General features: G+C 41.8%; 1 protein-coding gene across 2 annotated transcripts in view; it reads right to left on the bottom strand.

Moving 5' to 3' along the window:
* trpc7b (transient receptor potential cation channel, subfamily C, member 7b) overlaps positions 1-19,168 on the bottom strand; it is an 83,226-nt gene that overhangs the window by 50,725 nt on the left and 13,333 nt on the right. For both annotated transcript variants that reach the window (XM_064341921.1, XM_064341922.1), the window contains exons 3-5: positions 18,712-18,897; positions 16,418-16,582; positions 9,757-9,973 (exon numbers count right to left, since the gene is read on the bottom strand). In XM_064341921.1, coding sequence (XP_064197991.1) covers positions 9,757-9,973; positions 16,418-16,582; positions 18,712-18,897 — 568 coding nt within the window. The remainder of the gene's footprint in view (positions 1-9,756; positions 9,974-16,417; positions 16,583-18,711; positions 18,898-19,168) is intronic.

Raw genomic sequence — 19,168 nt, 5'->3', positions numbered from 1 at the left:
TAATATAAAATACATACACAGGTTAAAGGGGAATTTCACTTTATAACACTTCTGCTTCTCATGACTGATATTGTCCTTCTAATGAATGTGTCACCCTTCATTTTTTGTTATCTCATTATGTTAATATTTTACGCTGTTTTGATGTTTTCCTTTACAAATGCAGGAAGAAGACCCAGGTAGTTTAGTGTCGAACTCGAGGATGCATATCATTGCGCGACTTCTGACGTGGCGTACCTGTAGACAATAACATTAGGTTGGTCATAGAAATAGTGTTGTATGACTACTAGCTAGCGAAACCGAAAATGTCTGAGGACGAAGGAGATTTTGTTTTTGATCATGGGATTGTTGTGCCCTATTGATTGGAGCCAGAATACACAGAAGAAGAGCTTGCTAATTTGCAGGCTGATCATGCGAGAGCGAGTCAGGAGCGGGCCAAGATCAAGGAACCACAGGCTATTCCCAGGAAAAACGGCAACTGGTGGTAAACATTTTATGTATCACAGACGCGATAGCGTTAGCCAGCCCGCTTAGTACCTACCTCGAGCGATTCGACCAACGATGGGAAAATGGTGGGTACAGCTCCAGGCTTCAGACGGTTGCCTTGGTAGTCAGTAGCTTCAAAGTGGTCACTGCATATCCGTACTCCTCGTTTGCGAACTTCTTCAGCTGTTATGTTGGGGTGTCTGATTACATCCAGCCATGTCTGGCACAAAGTTGCATCGCGTGAAAAACTATGAAAATGTGCTTTCAAGCCAAGTTTAACGAGGGCATTATAACAACCGGGTACAACGCACCTCATTATTACACCGATATTGCATCAAAAAGCTAGCAGATGTTAGTTTGTTCGATTTCAACGCTAAGTTAACAGAATGTTTTGCTTCGCTTCTTCTCAATTTTGCAGCGAAACGAAATCGAAGAAGAAGAAAAAACCAGAAACCGTGCTACTATGTGGACTTGCGCTAAAAAAACGTTAAGACATTTAAAATGAAATAACTAATCGAAAAATGAAGGGCAACACATTCATTAGAAGGACAATATCAATCATATGAAGCAGAAGTGTTATAAAGTGAAATTCCCCTTTTAAATAGTGAGCATGGAGTGTGGTTCAAAATGGTAGCTGGTAGTACTATTTGCAGTGCACATATGAACTTTCATGGTAATGAAGACCCAATTTCCCCGTAGGAGTACTTTGTAATTAATGGCATACTGGTTCGTACCTATCACTAAAAAGTGTCAAATTTTCATTTTATTTTTAGAAAAAATATTTCTAATTAAAAACAACCAGATTTCAATATCAAAACTTGATGCAGTTTCTTAATATTTGTACTTCTGCTTGTTCTTCTCCCTGCCAGTTGCTTGCTGCCAGCTATTGCAGTCAATAGCACCAAGCATCCTTATTTGATATGTTGTGCTTCACTTTGGGGGCTTATTCCGCTCCTACAGCTTGTTTCCAGCCCAAACCACTGCAAAGAAAGACAACTTTTTTTTTTTTTTTTTCAGTGACATGTCCTTCTGATGTCTACGATGGCGATCGTGACCACAACATTAATTTTGCCTTTTTGTTTAGCTATTTCCGTGGATAAAATCACATTTATTATTATTATTTTCTGTTAAAAACATTTAATTCATATTCAAGGAGATAGCCAACTACTACAAGTTAGATGACATGTGTAGCCGTTTACTAATACGATCGCATTTCAGCCTGGAAAATAACCCATTAAACCAGAGAAATTGCTGAGTTGACTTAGAATCTTTATCGCCACAGATTGTAGCAAGGCTGGCAGCGTCGGCATAGCAACGGACGCTGTAACAAAAAGTATGTCACAAATAACAGCTGTTTTGGAATGTCATTACATCACCCGGATCATTTTTGCAGCCCAGATTAAATTTGTGGTGACAGCACTACAATCTTTGCTATCCGATTGTATTTGATAAATAAGGATCTGCTGAGAGAAGAGAAACGACTCATGGGCAAAATTAAAAACAATATTACTGGACACTTATTACAAACAAATATTCTAAGTGAAGCTAACACTAGATGATATTATAGACTGTGCTCAAACCTATCTGGGCTGCGTTTCCCAGTCTCCTTACCGCTACGTGCGTCGTAAGGTATCCCTTAAGCTCTTCCTTTAGCTCTCGAGCTGTTTCCCAGCGTCTCCTTAGCTAAGGTATACCTTAATTAAGGTATACCTTTAAAAGGGTGGCCTGAGGCACTCGTAAGCTGTCCCTTAGCGATGCGCTCCGCGGTTTCAGCCTTATTATGCCAACATTTTGCTTTTCAAATCGACAGTTGTACTACAGTGCGCATCTAGTAGCACATCGGCATGCGAAAATGAGTTTAATATTTACTTTACGAAAAGTAATTATCCAATCAACGTGTCTGTGCATAGCACGTCGTGAGAATGTTGTCGTTTTACCTGTCTATCCCCATCATGATGGTAATTAAGTATAGGGCCTATCCATGATAATAATCCAATTTGTGAAAAGAAAAAAAAAAGTTTTTTTAAATTTATACGTAGTGGCGCTAACTTAGGATATGGCTTTTCTGACTGCATACCCTGTAGAAATTAGTTCGTTTGTGTGTGAGTCAATGATCACACTGACTTGGAACAAACCGCCGGTTTATTAAGAATATAAAACCTGTGTGTGCAAAAACAATGTTGAGTGAGTCTACTTGCATGACCGAACTAGAGCACGTTGATTGGCCTAGCCATAAACACACATACAGGTACAGTGGCTCATAATGGACAAACATAGCCAAATGATCTACATCCCCTTCCTTTAGCTCACACCTCCTATATAAAACAAAATAGCACTGGGTAAATATCAACATTTCGGAACATTTTTCTTACCATGTTGTTTTACAATTTTCGGTAAACAACCCAATAATGATATTCTTGGTTAAATTTAAGATTATCCAACAGCAAATTAAAGTGGACGAACAAATCACTTTAACAGGTAGACCTATTCATAAGGCACCCTGTATATAATTCATCATGATCATTTTCCACAGACGCGCTTTTGCCTTTCATCTACGATCATTTTTGCATTGCAGAGAAAAGTTTGCAGGAATCAGTGCAGTGCAGTGATATGCTGCTACAGTTGCCTATATATTGTGTGACAAAAACAAATTAACATTAGACCTTTGTTTCAATAAGAACAAAATAATTCACCCATATGTAGCCTATATCCTTTCCCCTGGGCTTCCACGAAGTCCCAGACTATGGCTTATATGTCCCGATTGACGCTTTTTATTTTATCCATTGTAGCCTATATGTACGTATTTATTGAAACTATCACAAGATCTCGTCTTAACGGACTCTTAAAGAGATTAGCAGATAATCTCTAGTAGGCATAGCTTCCTCTTCTGCAATATTAGATTGATGTAAAATGATTATGACAACACGTGTAATATTAAAACGTCATTCACAAGCCTTTACAAGTGAGACAATCGATTCGCTTGGCATCGATTGATAAACTTTTCAGCACCACAGTGAAGGCCAGCTCCAACTTACGATGTACCTTTAAGTTGTCCCTTAAGAGTTGCCTTAAGGTATAGTCTGGGAAACACTCGTAAAAAAGCGGTTTCCCTTAAGAAGGTATACCTTAAGAACCTTTGTAAAACGTTAAGGTACATCGAAACTCGGAAACGCAGCCCTGAGTATTGTAAGTTTCACAGTCAAACCACGAAGTTCCATGAATAACCATTTATAAACGTAAATCTGACTCACAAAATACACACAGAAATGTTATGGGTAGCCTTGTCCTTAAAATAAGAGCAGCGGTCCTTTGACTGCAAGTCGCTGTTCTAGGTCCACAAGTCCCATGGTCGAAGTGTGAACAGTCAGCTATAGATTTGACTGCACACATCTACTATCAAATTTGCCTCTGCTGGGACTCTGAGATCCCTTCTCTCAATCACAGGGGCAAGTATTAGTCGCAACCTATTTCAAGGTTCCATAAATAGTTTAGGAAATATTTTCAACTGTAAATAAGATTGAACTTTTTAAAAGATCATTTGGAAATGTACACTCGTGAAGTGCACTTTTTTGCGTTAGACCACAAACCCCTGAATACTCATATGTTTAGGGTTTATACTGGAGTCAAATATGTATCTAAATGTATTTTTGATTTTTGAGTACTGGTGAGACTTGAAAATACCTGAGAAAGAAACAAGTTACTAGCCAAAATGTATAGACCACAAGAAAGAAACTGTATTTGGAATGCTGGTGGAAAAACAAATCACACACACACGAACGCACACACACACACACACACAAGAAGATCTGGAGGCATAAGAATCTGTTAACATTTTTTTTAACCTAAATATTAAAACATACCTTTCGGCCTAGATTTTAAGTAAGGGCGCATTCATTATAGTTCTATTATACATTTAGTTTTACTCAGATTTTATTGATTTGTCTACGTGTTAAGGCTGTCAAAAGTACCATGAAATTGAGTTTGAATATTAGCTTTTGTAATTAGTTAGCATTAAAATATATTCGAATATCATTTGCTTATAATTCACAAAAATAAGCTGCTTATTGTCGGGCGCAATATGCACGTGACGCTCCCTCTAAACTGGCCTGCGCGTTATTTTCCACAAGCGGGCAGTAGAATAGAGGACATCGGTGAAGTTTCATACTAGGTTACTACATCTGGGCCTCATTTATAAAACATATTTTAGATCAACTGTGTGGCGCGTATGTAGAAAATCACGTCAAAGTAGTGTTTATAAAATTTCAACCATGACTCGATTTGACGGCGCTGAAGTTGGCTCCCGATTCGCAGCTCCCGATTCTAAATTTCCGGTCCACCTTAAATCGGTTGCGTTATATGATTGGATGGTTTCGCGGTTTGCAAAGGCTATAATTTGCTTCTAAAAGTGAGATATGGGGTCCTGGTCTACATCCTACCCCATTTCTGTGAAATTTTAACGTACCATTTTGGGGAGAAATTCCAATCCAAAATTTCACTTTTATATTAGCCTGCGTTGGATTACATTGGATGTTTGAAGTGGGATTATTAAAAAATGCTACAGTAAAATTTCATAGTAATTGGGTAGGATGTAGACCACGACCCCTTCTGCCAGGAACAAGTGTCAGAATTTTCTGAACTTGTAATTTTGGAGAGATATTTCAATCCAAATGTTCACTTTTTTCAATTGCCATCTATTGGATTACATGGAAAGTTTGAAGTGGGATTATTAAAAAATACTACAGTAAAATTTCACAGAAATGGGGTAGGATGTAGACCAGGACCCCTTCTGCCAGGAACAAGTGTCAGAATTTTCTGATCTTTTACATTTGGAGAGAAATTCTTATCCACACTTTCATATTTATCTAATGTCCATTTTTCAATAGGATTGTATTACTGTATTTGTTTATATTGACCGTTTGGAGTTTTATTTGCATATGGTGCAGTGATATTTCATCCACACCATTTCAAATGTACATTATTTCCTGTTATGTCATACACACGTAATGTTGAGACGATTAGATTTTGAGGAGAAAACAAAATGCGTGACACTTGGGTATCTGATATTTCAGTATTACAGAAAGCGTTGTCTTAGTGAAGTGAACGTAACAAAATTTAAAAAATTAAAAATAATAATAATAATAATAATAAAACTAATTTCAAATCACCACCTTTGTTCCATTTCTCACTTGAGCCGTATCTCACTTATAAGCCGCGTTTCCACCAAAATTACCCGGAACTTTCAGTCCCAGGAACTACTTTACCAGGAACTAAAAGGTTCCTTCAGCCAATGGTTGTCTGCGTTTCCACCGGGGTCTAAAGTACCGCGAAGATTAGACAAATTAGCCCACTGACGTTGTCGTCGGTCCATCTGTCATATGATTTCTTCTGTAACCCCATACTACCACCGAAGTAGCCTACATTATTTTCTAATAACCGGGACAGCCCGGAGGGGTTTATTCCACTTATATACAATGGGTTACCAACAATGACTATATATGGTTACTTTTGTATTTATTGATTTTCATATATCCTCTCAAACACATTCATTAACAGCAGAAAACATGCACACGTTGTAAACAATTTGCTGTTTTATTACTTTCTCGTCGTCAATTCCATATAGGCTAATCGCAAAATGACAAGAATAGAACGAAAACTCGGACTTGCGTGAAAATGTACATTAGTAGTGGTACAGCCACCGTTTGCTTTCCTTCGAAGTTACTGCTAGCCGAGCAGCGAAGTATGCCCTCCAGATGCGAACCATGCTCCATAAATGAGTCCATAGTCTTCCTGGTCTTTTCGTGGAATTGAAAAATGGCAGTAAAATTGAGTAAAATTACGGCAGTCTGAAAAAGCTAAAGGGAAGATTACTAGAATTAACCAGTTATTTTACCCGGATAAAAAGTGCGGAAGGTGATTTCCAGTTTGCTTGTACTGTATCACCAATGTTAATTATGCAGAACTACCGCATACCTCACATAACTGTATCAAACGTTTTGAGTCAATTACAACGGGCTAACAAAGAAAATCCGGAAGAAAATATTCAGCACCCGAATTAATCCGTTTGAATGTTTTGGTAGCCTACGTAATATGCTGTCCCAGCACGAATGCTTAGCATTTTATAAAACGAATACTAAAGCAAGAAAAGAACAGAAGAGCACACGTTATAATTCCAAGACGTTGACAGGCTATAACCAAAAGTAGGCTACTGCGCCGCATAACATACAAGTTTGATTTGTTATTATGAAAATAAATTGGTTTGCCGCTGCATATTTTCAAACATGGCGGGTAATGGCGGAAAATAAATACAACACAAATGCTACGAGTACTCGACCAATCAGAAATGTTCAGCGCTGCAAGCTCCACCCAAAAGGTTCCTGTACTTTCGGAAAGTACTACCCCCCGAGCAGGAACGTTTTGGGGGTAAAACAAAGCCCCCAGAACTAAATTTAGACCCTAGTTCCTGCGGTGGAAACGCACTGAGTTCCTCAAAAGGTTCCTAGTTCCGGGGTATAGTTCCTGCGGTGGAAACGCGGCTTTAGAAGCAAATTATAGCCTTTGCAAACCGCAAAACCATCCGATCATATAACGCAACCGATTTAAGGTGGACCGGAAATTTCGAATCGGGAGCTGCGAATCGGGAGCCAACTTCAGCGTCGTCTCGATTTGACCGTGGAAAGGGTTGTGGCTCTATAGCCGCGTTTCCACCGCAGGAACTATACCCCGGAACTAGGAACCTTTTGAGGAACTCAGTGCGTTTCCACCGCAGGAACTAGGGTCTAAATTTAGTTCTGGGGGCTTTGTTTTACCCCCCAAAACGTTCCTGCTCCGGGGGTAGTACTTTCCGAAAGTACAGGAACCTTTTGGGTGGAGCTTGCAGCGCTGAACATTTCTGATTGGTCGAGTACTCGTAGCATTTGTGTTGTATTTATTTTCCGCCATTACCCGCCATGTTTGAAAATATGCAGCGGCAAACCAATTTATTTTCATAATAACTTCAAATCAAACTTGTATGTTATGCGGCGCAGTAGCCTACTTTTGGTTATAGCCTGTCAACGTCTTGGAATTATAACGTGTGCTCTTCTGTTCTTTTCTTGCTTTAGTATTCGTTTTATAAAATGCTAAGCATTCGTGCTGGGACAGCATATTACGTAGGCTACCAAAACATTCAAACGGATTAATTCGGTTGCTGAATATTTTCTTCTGGATTTTCTTTGTTAGCCCGTTGTAATTGACTTAAAACGTTTGATACAGTTATGTGAGGTATGCGGTAGTTCTGCATAATTAACATTGGTGATACAGTACAAGCAAACTGGAAATCACCTTCCGCACTTTTTATCCGGGTAAAATAACAGGTTAATTCTAGTAATCTTCCCTTTAGCTTTTTCAGACTGCCGTAATTTTACTCAATTTTACTGCCATTTTTCAATTCCACGAAAAGACCAGGAAGACTATGGACTCATTTATGGTGCATGGTTCGCATCTGGAGGGCACACTTCGCTGCTCGGCTAGCAGTAACTTCGAAGGAAAGCAAACGGTGGCTGTACCACTACTAATTTACATTTTCACGCAAGTCCGAGTTTTCGTTCTATTCTTGTCATTTTGCGATTAGCCTGATATGGAATTGACGACGAGAAAGTAATAAAACAGCAAATTGTTTACAACGTGTGCATGTTTTCTGCTGTTAATGAATGTGTTTGAGAGGATATATGAAAATCAATAAATACAAAAGTAACCATATATAGTCATTGTTGGTAACCCGTTGTATATAAGTGGAATAAACCCCTCCGGGCTGTCCCGGTTATTAGAAAATAATGTAGGCTACTTCGGTGGTAGTATGGGGTTACAGAAGAAATCATATGACAGATGGACCGACGACGTCAGTGAGCTAATTTGCCTAATCTTCGCGGTACTTTAGACCCCGGTGGAAACGCAGACAACCATTGGCTGAAGGAACCTTTTAGTTCCTGGTAAAGTAGTTCCTGGGACTGAAAGTTCCGGGTAATTTTGGTGGAAACGCGGCTTATGTCAGGTCTTCACTTGACGTATGCACGCAAGTTTATTTGATAAATGAGCCCCCTGCAGTTTCTATAGCCTAATGTGCAAATGAATAAAGCACTTCTCGGGGATGTAATTTGCCACAACTCGGCATTTATTAATCACAATAATAGGGAAATTATTGTTTATAGGAAATCCTTGTTTATTTCATAACACAAAAACTATTCAAACAGCTAATATCTGTAGCCTAAAACAAAATAGATTACTTACTCTGTTTAGTTTGTTTAAACTTCTTTCATCATCCAATTTTATCAATATCTTCAGAACAGAAAGCTGCCATGGGAACATTATTTAGCCTAAATTGTTAGCTGACCAGTAGCGTTAGCACAGGAAATGAACTTTGCGTGCATGAACATGATTCGCCGCATGAAATTAAAGCCTGTATATTTATGTTAATTACAAAACACGAGATCCAAAACTAATATTCAAATGCTCAAATTTGGGTTTGAACTTAAAAAAAAAAAAAGTTTTTGAATAGTTTTCGAACTTCGAATATTTTTTGACAGCCCTACTACTTGTTCTCATCATATTTACTGTGAAGCACTATTTATTGAAAACTTGGACTATATACATAAAGCTTACATTGAACACCCCCACCAAGGAAAAGAGAACAAATTTTGAAACACCATCATTATAAAAAGTTTGTGTCCCCAAACTGCCAGTCCTTGGTTTTCAGGAGCTGGTATTAAAACGGCAGGACAGTGCTGTAATTTTTCAGATGAATTCAGAGCCATCTCTACACTGTCTCTGTATCTTTATGTAGAAATACAGCAAATAAAATAGCATAAACAGGACAAAGCAATATTAACACAACTGGAGACAGAAAACAAATTAATTGTAAATATTAAAAATAATGGATTGTAGGTTACACACAGTTCAATGACAGAATGTTTTAAGGAGGCATTCTGAAGAGGACACAGGCTGGGCAGTCCTGCTGTCTTCAGGTGAACCATTCTACCTGGAAATTCTATCTATTAATTTAAATTATTGTCAGAAGGTAAAACCTGAGCATAACCCTGCTAGCATTACAGCCTGGATCACGAGGGACCTTGGAATCTCATACCCAGGATACGCTCAGTGATCCCAGCATTTTGGAGTGGACCTGAATCCTAGAAGCCTCCACCCCCATCGCCGTGCAGTGTCATAAATTACCCAGAAGGCCAGAGTGGAATGGCGACTGACACGGCACTCTTGAGTAGCTATGGTACGGTACAATACCTGTGACCCACACCATGATGAGCATCTCAGTACAGCTGAAGCGTGTGGTCTTGACCCGAAAGATCTGGGTGGGGTAGTCTGTGACGGTCATGTTGGGCAGGGTGTTGATCCCCTCAAAGCGGTCCGAGGCATTGAACACCAGGAGGCAGAGGAAGATGATGAAGGATGCGGCGTGGGCTACAAACTTCATGAAGGGGCTCCGCAGGACCTTCCCCAACTTGGGGGGGGGGGGGGGATGGCAGGACAGATGGAGGGGGGGGGACATGAAGGGACAGCAGGTTTAGTCATCTTCACATAAATCATTGTTTCATCTCATATGCAAAAAATTTGTTAGAACTCTTCCCTTTTATGAAATGCAATAATGTATTTTAATCCATGAACCTGATATTCTAACTCATAAATGCACATGCTGTATGAGTATAATAACTACTAAGATCGACTGGGGTCAAAGGCAGATTTCACTTGGAAAACCTGCAGGAATGGTATTCAGAGAACAGGACAGTGTTTTTCTGTAAGAACTGTCTTCCTGTTTCTAAAGGGGGCAAAGTATTTCTAGTCATAAAAAGCTCTTGCACCAGTACCTGTCCCCAAGCACAAATGTGAAAAAGGCTTTTAGTGTTAAACCAAAATAATAGACCTGAAACTACAAAAGGCTACCAGCAATGTCACTTATACTAGACCACATCAATACATACACCCAATACCCAGGACAGACTGACCTAAGGCTCATTTGGGGCCTGTGAATGAAGAGTGAACAACAAAATCAATTTACTTCCAATTGAAGCATTTAGCAGAGGGTCCGAGACACCTTTCTTTTCTGAAATCCTGTCATTACATTACATTACATTATAGGCATTTAGCAGACGCTCTTATCCAGAGCGACGTACAACAAGTGCATAGGTTTCAAGATGTAGAGGCGCAAAAGAAACACTAGAGTGAAGTAAGGATCGTAGTGCCAGAAGTGACCACATCGATCAGGACTCCAACCCTGTAGAGTAAGCTTGTTCAGCAGCAAGAATCCTACCAAGTACAAAGTACAAACTAGCACTGGAATCACACCTAATCATACAAAAACAATCCTACCAGATACACTAACATAATCAAATTATCCTAGCTAGGTACAATGAGCTGAACTATAGGCTAGGGAGGGTTGGGGAGAGGTGCAGCCTGAAGAGATGAGTCTTCAGTCTGCGTTTGAAAGTGGTGAGATTCTCTGCTGTTCTGACCATCACGGGGAGGTCATTCCACCAGCGAGGGGCCAGGACAGACAGCAGACGGGAGCGGGAAGTGCAGACGCGAAGAGGGGGAGGTGCCAAGCGTCCAGAGGTGGCAGAACGGAGAGGTCTGGCTGGTGTGTAGGGTCTGATGATCCTCTGAATGTACCCTGGTGCTGACCCTTAGCTGCCTGGTATGCAAGCACCAAGGACTTAAATTTGATGCGAGCCATAACAGGCAGCCAGTGGAGGTCAGTGAGCAGGGGGGTGACATGGGAATGTCTGGGGAGGTTGTAGACCAGACGCGCTGCAGCATTCTGGATGAGCTGCAGGGGTCTGATGGCGGATGCTGGCAGACCAGCCAGTAGCGAGTTGCAGTAGTCCAAGCGGGACAGGACCATCGCTTGAACCAGGAGCTGGGTTGCGTAGGTGGTGAGGAAGGGGCGGATTCTCCGGATGTTGTACAGGAAGAACCTGCACGTTCGACTCACCGCCGTGATGTTCTGGGAGAGGGACAGTCTGTTGTCCATCACCACTCCAAGGTTTTTGCGGTGGGTGATGATGACACCACAGTGTCCCCAGGGAAATAGAAAAGTCAAGAAGGTTAGAGGATGGAGCAGGGATGAAGATCATCTCCGTCTTGCCTGGGTTCAGCTTAAGATGGTGGTTATCCATCCAGCTCTGGATGTCCCTCAGGCAGGCAGAGATGCGAGCAGAGACCTGAGTGTCAGAGGGCGGGAAGGAGAGAAAGAGTTGGGTGTCATCGGCATAACAATGATAGGACAACCCATGGGCAGAGATTACAGGACCAAGAGATTGGGTGTACAGGGAGAATAGGAGGGGACCAAGGACAGAGCCCTGGGGAACTCCTGTGACAAGGGGGCGAGGTGCTGATACTGCACCAGCCCAGGCGACTTGGAAGGAGCGACCGGAGAGGTAGGACTCAATCCAGTCAAGTGCTGTGCCACAGATCCCCATAGCTGCCAGGGAGGACAGGAGGATGGGATGGTTGACGGTGTCAAAGGCGGCAGAAAGGTCTAGGAGGATCAGGACAGATGAATGGGAGGCTGCTTGTGCGGCGTGAAGCGACTCATTGACTGAGAGGAGTGCGGTCTCTGTCGAGTGGCCAGGTCTGAAGCCAGACTGGTAGGGGTCTAGGAGGTTGTTCAGGGAGAGAAAAGAGGAGAGTTGATTAGAAGCAGCTCGTTCAATTGTTTTGGATAGGAAAGGGAGAAGGGAGACAGGACGGTAGTTCTGGATGACAGAGGGGTCCAGAGTGGGCTTTTTCAGCAGTGGGGTGACGTGGGCCAGCTTGAAAGAGGAGGGAAACGTCCAGAAGACAAGGAGGAGTTCACGAGGGAGGTGACATATGGGAGGATGTCAGGTGTGATGGTCTGGAGGAGAGAGGAAGGGATGGGGTCAAGAGCACAGGTGGTAGGGTGGTGGGAGAGTAGGAGCTGGGAAACATCAGAGTCAGTGAGGGGAGAGAAAGTGGAGAAACAAGGGGAGGGAACAGAGCTGGGGGAGTGGGGAAGGGTGGTGGTGGACGTGAAGGAGCTGCGGATGTCTGCAATTTTCTCATCGAAGAAAACTGCAAAGTCATCTGCAGCGAGGGAGGACTGAGGTGGGGAAGGAGTGCTGAGGAGAGAGGAGAAAATGGAGAACAGCTGATGAGGGTTAGAGGCAGATTTATGGATTTTTGTTTGATAATAATTAATTTTGGCAGAGGTTACAGCGGTAGAAAATGTAGCTAGTAGAGACTGGTAGGCAGACAGGTCGGATTGAGCCATGGATTTCCTCCACTTCCTCTCCGCTGCACGTAGGCTGGCCCGGTTGGTTCGGAGGGGGTCAGACATCCACGGACTGGGAGGGGACGAGCGTGCCTGCCTGGAGACTAGAGGACAGAGAGAGTCAAGTGCTGAGGAGAGCGAGGAAGACAGAGTGGAGGATGCAGAGTCAGTGGGAAGGTTGGAGAAGGATTCAAGAGTGGGGAGTGAAGCAGTGACACTGGAAGCGAGAGAGGAGGGAGAGAGGGAGCGGAGATTCCGGCGGACCATGACAGTAGGAGTGGATGGAGGGGAGGGAGGGAGGGAGTAAGAGGGAGGGAGAAGGAAATGAAGTGGTGGTCAGACTGGTGCAGAGGGGTCACTGTGGGATTGGAAGAGGAGCAATTCCTCAGGATAACCAGGTCTAGGAGATTGCCAGCTTTGTGTGTTGGTGGGGAGTGCATTAGGGAGAGATCGAATGAGTGAAGTAGAGGCAGGAAGGCTGCGGAGTGGGAGGCATCAAGGTGGATGTTGAAGTCTCCCAGGAGGATCAGTGGGGTGCCATCCTCTGGGAAGGAGCTCAGCAGGGTGTCGAGCTCATCAAGGAAGTTTCCCAGGGGCCCTGGAGGGCGATAGATAACTACAATATACAAGTTAACAGGATAGGTGATTGAGACAGAGTGGTATTCAAAGGTAGAGATGGAGAGGTGAGAGAGGGGTCATGGTTCTGTATTTTCTGTTTCTGTTTTTCCATGTTGGGCCGCCAGATGGCGGCACTTCTGTTTTGTGTCCTGCTCGTTCCCCTGTTAATTGTATTATTGTTTTCCATTATTGTCTCGTTATTCTATCATTGTTCCCACCTGTGTCTTTTTATCCCCTCCTATTCTGGTTTGATTGTTCTTTGAGTTCACCTGTGTCTTGTTACCCCTGTCTATTTAAGTTCTTTGTCCCCTTGACTCAGGTGCTGGTTCCTTGTGTTTGTTTCCAACTTGTGCTTGTTCCTGACCTGTATGTATTGTCTTGCGTTTCTTTTATGTGTATGCCTGTGTGTTCCACATGCCTGTACCCTGCCTGCCTGTGTTCTGTTCTGTGTTTTTTTGTTCTTAAGAATTTTTTGAGTTTGTTGTTTTGCCTTTCGTGGCCTTATCTGTTCCCTGTTTGTGTTTGCCTTTTTTGTTGTTGTAGTAAAGTCCTTATTTGTATCTATCCTTTTGAGTTTCGTGTGTTTTTCATTCTGCACCTGGGTCCTAACCCCCTGAACCACGACAAATCCATGTATACACCTGGGTAATTTACTGAAGTAATTCAGGTTACACAGCTCTGCTCAAGGGTACAACAGCAGTGCCTCACCTGGGAATTGAACCTGTACACATGGTCCCTTTCAGAAACTGAATATACTGAAAATATATTGAAATAGAACATATTAAGATGTTGAAATGCAAACACATAATCTGTTTAGTCCTACTTTTGGATGTTGCAATAATAAACTGCTTTGAAATATATATAAATTGTATTTACAAATGAACAAATAAACAGACTTCAACTGATACAAAATGCTGCTGCCAGAGTTTTAACCAGATTAAAGAAACATGATCATATCACCCCTGTACTACAAACCCTGCACTGGCTCCCGGTATCTTTTAGAATAGATTTTAAAATTCTCTTATCGGTTTTTAAATCACTTAATGGTATTGCACCTCCCTATTTAGCAGATATGCTTTTAAATTATGTGCCCGGCAGATCCCTGAGGTCCTCTGGTACTGGCCTTCTGACTGTTTCAAGGGTTGGGGCCAAGAGAAGTGAGGGGGCATTCAGTTTCTGTGGCCCTAGCCTTTGGAACAGATTGCTGGAGGGACTGCGGGGTTCTGCATCTGTGGACACTTTCAAAAAGAATCTCAAGACTTACCTTTTTAGCATTGCTTTTAGTTAGGGCATCCATATTCTTTTGTAATCATTTTAATCTTAAATCATTTTATTAATTTTTTTATCTTATATTTTATGAACTTTTATGTATAACCTGATTTTTAAGTTCTTCATTTTCATTTTTTTGTTCAGCACATTGTGTTGCAAATTTGTATGAAATGTTCTCTATAAATAAAGGCTGATTGATATTTATTAATATGTCTATGTATTTACAGTATATTGCAGTATATTCCTTTGTGTATGGGGAGAAAGACTAGAGCCTATATTCATAATGTATCTCAGTCTACGAGGTGCTGATATAGGATGAGTTTTCCCTGGTCCAAATCTTAAGTTTGTTTATTATGAGCTAAAAGGCAAAAAAGGTGATTTATGTTTTTGAGAGAGGTTTTCTCACAAGAAATCCTCACAAAAGGTGCTGCAAACACTGGAGAGTGTTTTATAAGCTGGTTGTAAGACCAAAGTTTTATTATCACTCAAAATAAGCTAGGGTAAGGTAGCTATGAATTATTCATGAACCTTACAAAGCCATCCTACAAAAACATACTCGTGCAAGGTGCAGAGGTTGTGATGGTGTAGCACTTCCTATACAGGTTGCAAGGGTCATTCCAGTTCCATATTGGTTTGTTCTTCATCTATCCTCTCTTGCAAAACAACAGTTCCCTTGTTACATGTCATAAATTTCATCACAAAATATCTCACTTGAGGGAAGAAAGCAAAAGAAGAGAATGTGTTAATCCCTTAAACCCCATTTAAAACTTTAGGGCTTTTTGTAAGAATCCCCTTCTCTTAAATAAACCCCATTATCTCCAAAACTATATACAGTGCAGATATGGTTCAAATCTTCAAAGGGCACATCTGTACCAAAATGACCAAATCCTATCATTCTATGGGAGTGTCACTCAGTAAACATAGGGGACATATTTATTCTGAAAACCATCAAAGGAATCCAGAAATCTTAGTGATAAAATATAAAATTGAATCATAAACGATTTACAGTAATATAGTGCCCCTTATTACTACTGCAATGTCTTTTATGCAAAGCATTTGCTGATAAACAAACAAACCTCCAAGAAAGCATGCACTAAGCTTCCATTCTTGCAATGCGAAAACGCAAAGTGAAAGTAAGTCAGTACGCAGTAGAATAGCTTAGCCATAGTTTCAGCTAGAAGGAAGCCGTAAGCTATGTTCGAAAGCTATATAAATACTTGAAAAACTCGACACTGTATGATTATTGCAACTAGTATGGGGTTTCCAAGCAGGGGCAAAAGTCATGATGGATAGATCTTAGAGGGAATTTAGTAGTAGTAGCTTGCTTTTAGGTAATTTACTCGGAACTGGAATGTCCAGTTGAGATCATTTTTTCACTGTTTGTAAGGTAAGATATTGCTTTTTTAGGAAAACTGCACTTTCGATGTCTGACATTCAATTTATGTTCATAGAAATACTTGTTTTCAAATGCTCAAGAAAACGCTTTCAGTTCACTGGAAATCACGCATAATGAATAATGAATAATGCTAGCCTGTATACAAAGAGCAGGTTGATTGCTTAGAGGATCAGAGGGGGATTTAGCAATATCAGTGTCATCACTGTAGTATTAGCAGTTATTTGACTTGTTGCAGGCAGTTATTACATTATAAAATACCATAGTAATCAACCTAGTGTGTCAATTTCAGCCCTCCTAAAGGCTATTATTAGACACCTGAGTCTAATTGGGGTTAAAAACAATTAAGGTGGAACCGAATAAAGCCTGGGACTCACCCTGCTGCAGGGAGCGAACCAATAGCCAACAGCCAGCAGGGGCAGCCCAAGGGCCACAACCAGCACCACTAGGCACTTCACTGCTATGAACTGTTCCCTCAGCCCCGATAGATTCTCATACCAGATTGTGAGGAGCTGCTGCTGGCAGTTTGGATGGGCCACAAACTGTAGAAAGAAAGAACAACAACAACAACAACAACAACAACAACAGCAATAATAACTAGAAAGATTACAATTCCTGAAGGAATTGTGTGGGCTTGCTTCAAATTCCAACTGGCACTGTCCTCAAGCCTCAATGCATTTCAATGAGGGCGCATAGCTCAGAAGAAGCACAAAACCGTCCAGACCCACGGCGCACCATAGCGTTACATATACAGCCAGGGATCAGCAAGTAGCGATTATGTTCCAGGGATGAGTCATATCCTAAAAGTGTCATGAGTAAAACCTGGCTAACTATATAGCTAGCTAGCTATGGCATGTCCTCACCTCTGTAACGTTATTTGTTGTCCTCCGTGTGTCTAAGCATCTGTATCGGTGGTTGTACCGTCCGTGTGTCCATACATCTGTATCGGTGGTTGTAGCTGTGTGTCATTAGCTCCTACTCATGCGTGCAGGATAGTATCCATATGCGGGTTGTAGCTGTGTGTCCGTAGCTCCTACTCCTGCGTGCAGGATAGCATCCGTACGCGCTAACTAGGTTAACTAAAGTAGGCAAAACGCTAACATGTTAGGGTTACGGATAGCTAAAGTAACGTTAGGCGATAAAGCTGTGCATAAAAATCTTGTGCCGTTGGATGTGCGTCCTACTAAACGTCCGTGAGTGAGTGACCACCTGCGCATGCGTCCTACTAAAGCGTTGCACTAAACGTCCATGTGCGACCCTCTATGGACCACAAAAAAGTTGAATATTTCAAAAAGTTTTGAATATTTCAAAAATCTGAATACAAGCAAAAATGTTTGGAACTAGCCGGTCATTTTGGTGAAAAAAGTTTGAATGTACTGCAAAAACTGTAGGACTAGTTAGAGCTAGAAAGATCCGCAGAAAGTGCAGATAATACATATGAAAGAAAACAAGAGTGGGCTTGCTGGAAGCAAGCATAGCCCACTAATAATAATAATAATAATAATAATAATAACAAAAACTTTCATTTATTAAAGCACTTTTCTCAATGGTCAAAAGTGCTTTAATCAAGGGGAAACAGAGAAGAGAAAGGAAGAGCAGGAGGAGGAGGAGGACCGCACACATTAAACAGTAGCAGCACACCCGGCGTTTCAGCTATCGCCATGCTTTCTGCCATCTCTGATCTCTGACTGGCCTTGGCATTGAGGTTCATGGTGACCATTTGCATTTTAATAGGGTCCTGTGTGCACAACACAGGGCGGAGCAAGGTGTACGCACGTTAAAGGGCCTGATCAAAGGCGGGACATCACATGCTTGCCACCTGCCCCTGTAACAGGAAACCACTCCCTCACTCGTGAGACAGAAGCGTCCAATCAAACCATGCAGACCTGACCCTGACAGAGCATTCTGGGACCTGTGAGGAGTGGGTGGGGTTGGTGGGGCAGGTTTGTGTAAGTAGTGTATGGATTGAAAACCATGGCTATATTTCTGCTCTCACAACCAGGCACCTTGTTGATTGTCATTACTGAGTCAGGGTCAAACTGGTTGGTGGGGTGGGGGTGGGGTTTGGCATCCTCAAGTGTGCACAGTGAACTGGATCAAACTGACAGGTTTGAAAAAAAACTCCATTGAGCATAAGGGATGTGGCAGTTACAGCTGACCCACAACAGTAATGGCTTATCTTCCATGTAAGGAAAATGGGAATAAAATAAAAAAACATAACCAAACTAATTAGGTCTCCTGTAGCAGCTAAGCACAATCCTCTAGCAGGGAGGCCGCTGGATAAATAGATATTCAAATTTTTTATGTTGTGTGTCAGAGTTAATAGATGACAACTGTTTTGAGACCCAAACAAGTTGGACCTGAACCACTGTGCAGTGGGTGAATACTTCCAAGTTGCAGCAATGGGAAGTAGTCCAACTGTTCTGATTTCTCCAATATGACATGAACGGCATTATTCCTGCGCCATATTAACACAAATATTATACATATTCATAGAGGAACATGACCAAGCACACTGGGGCATTGGAAATATTCCTGTCATAAGAAAGTAGAGAAGACAGACAGCAAAAGGTGACCATCTGGTAAGTCCATAGAATGTTGCGACTCCTGGGAGAACAGGCAGCTGGAATAAAGGGGAAAGGCAGCACCGCAGGGGAGAGGAGTAACTGACCTTCTTGACCTCGTACTTAATGGCCAGTTTGACACGACTGAGGAGGGTGCGGTGGCATTGCCCTTCCTCCAGCTCCTTGCTGATGTCACCATTCAAAATAGCGTCCACCTCCTCTGTATCCCGGCACAGGTCCAGCACGCCCACCACAAAGTCCTTGCACTGCATAGACAGCTTGCGATATTCATTCTGGATGGGGTGATATTGGGGGGGGCGGGGGGGATTTGTGGTTACAAACTAAATTGTTTACAACTGGTGAAACCCAAAAGCCTCTTCTTAAATATGTATGCTGCTTACACAGCAGAAATAAGAGTATGTACACACACACACACACACACACACACACAGTACATGCCAAAAGTATTAGGCCACCACTGGTTTAAAAAAAAAAAAAAACTTCTGGTAGAGTAGAATTCAGTTAATTTATCAGTATTTATTGAATAACAAACCAAAGTACAAA

Source organism: Anguilla rostrata, chromosome 7, assembly GCF_018555375.3.
Source record: "Anguilla rostrata isolate EN2019 chromosome 7, ASM1855537v3, whole genome shotgun sequence".
In the NCBI taxonomy this organism is placed as follows: Eukaryota; Metazoa; Chordata; class Actinopteri; order Anguilliformes; family Anguillidae; genus Anguilla; species Anguilla rostrata.
The sequence above is the reverse complement of the archived record's forward strand: the minus strand, read 5'-3'. Positions and strand labels throughout refer to the sequence as shown.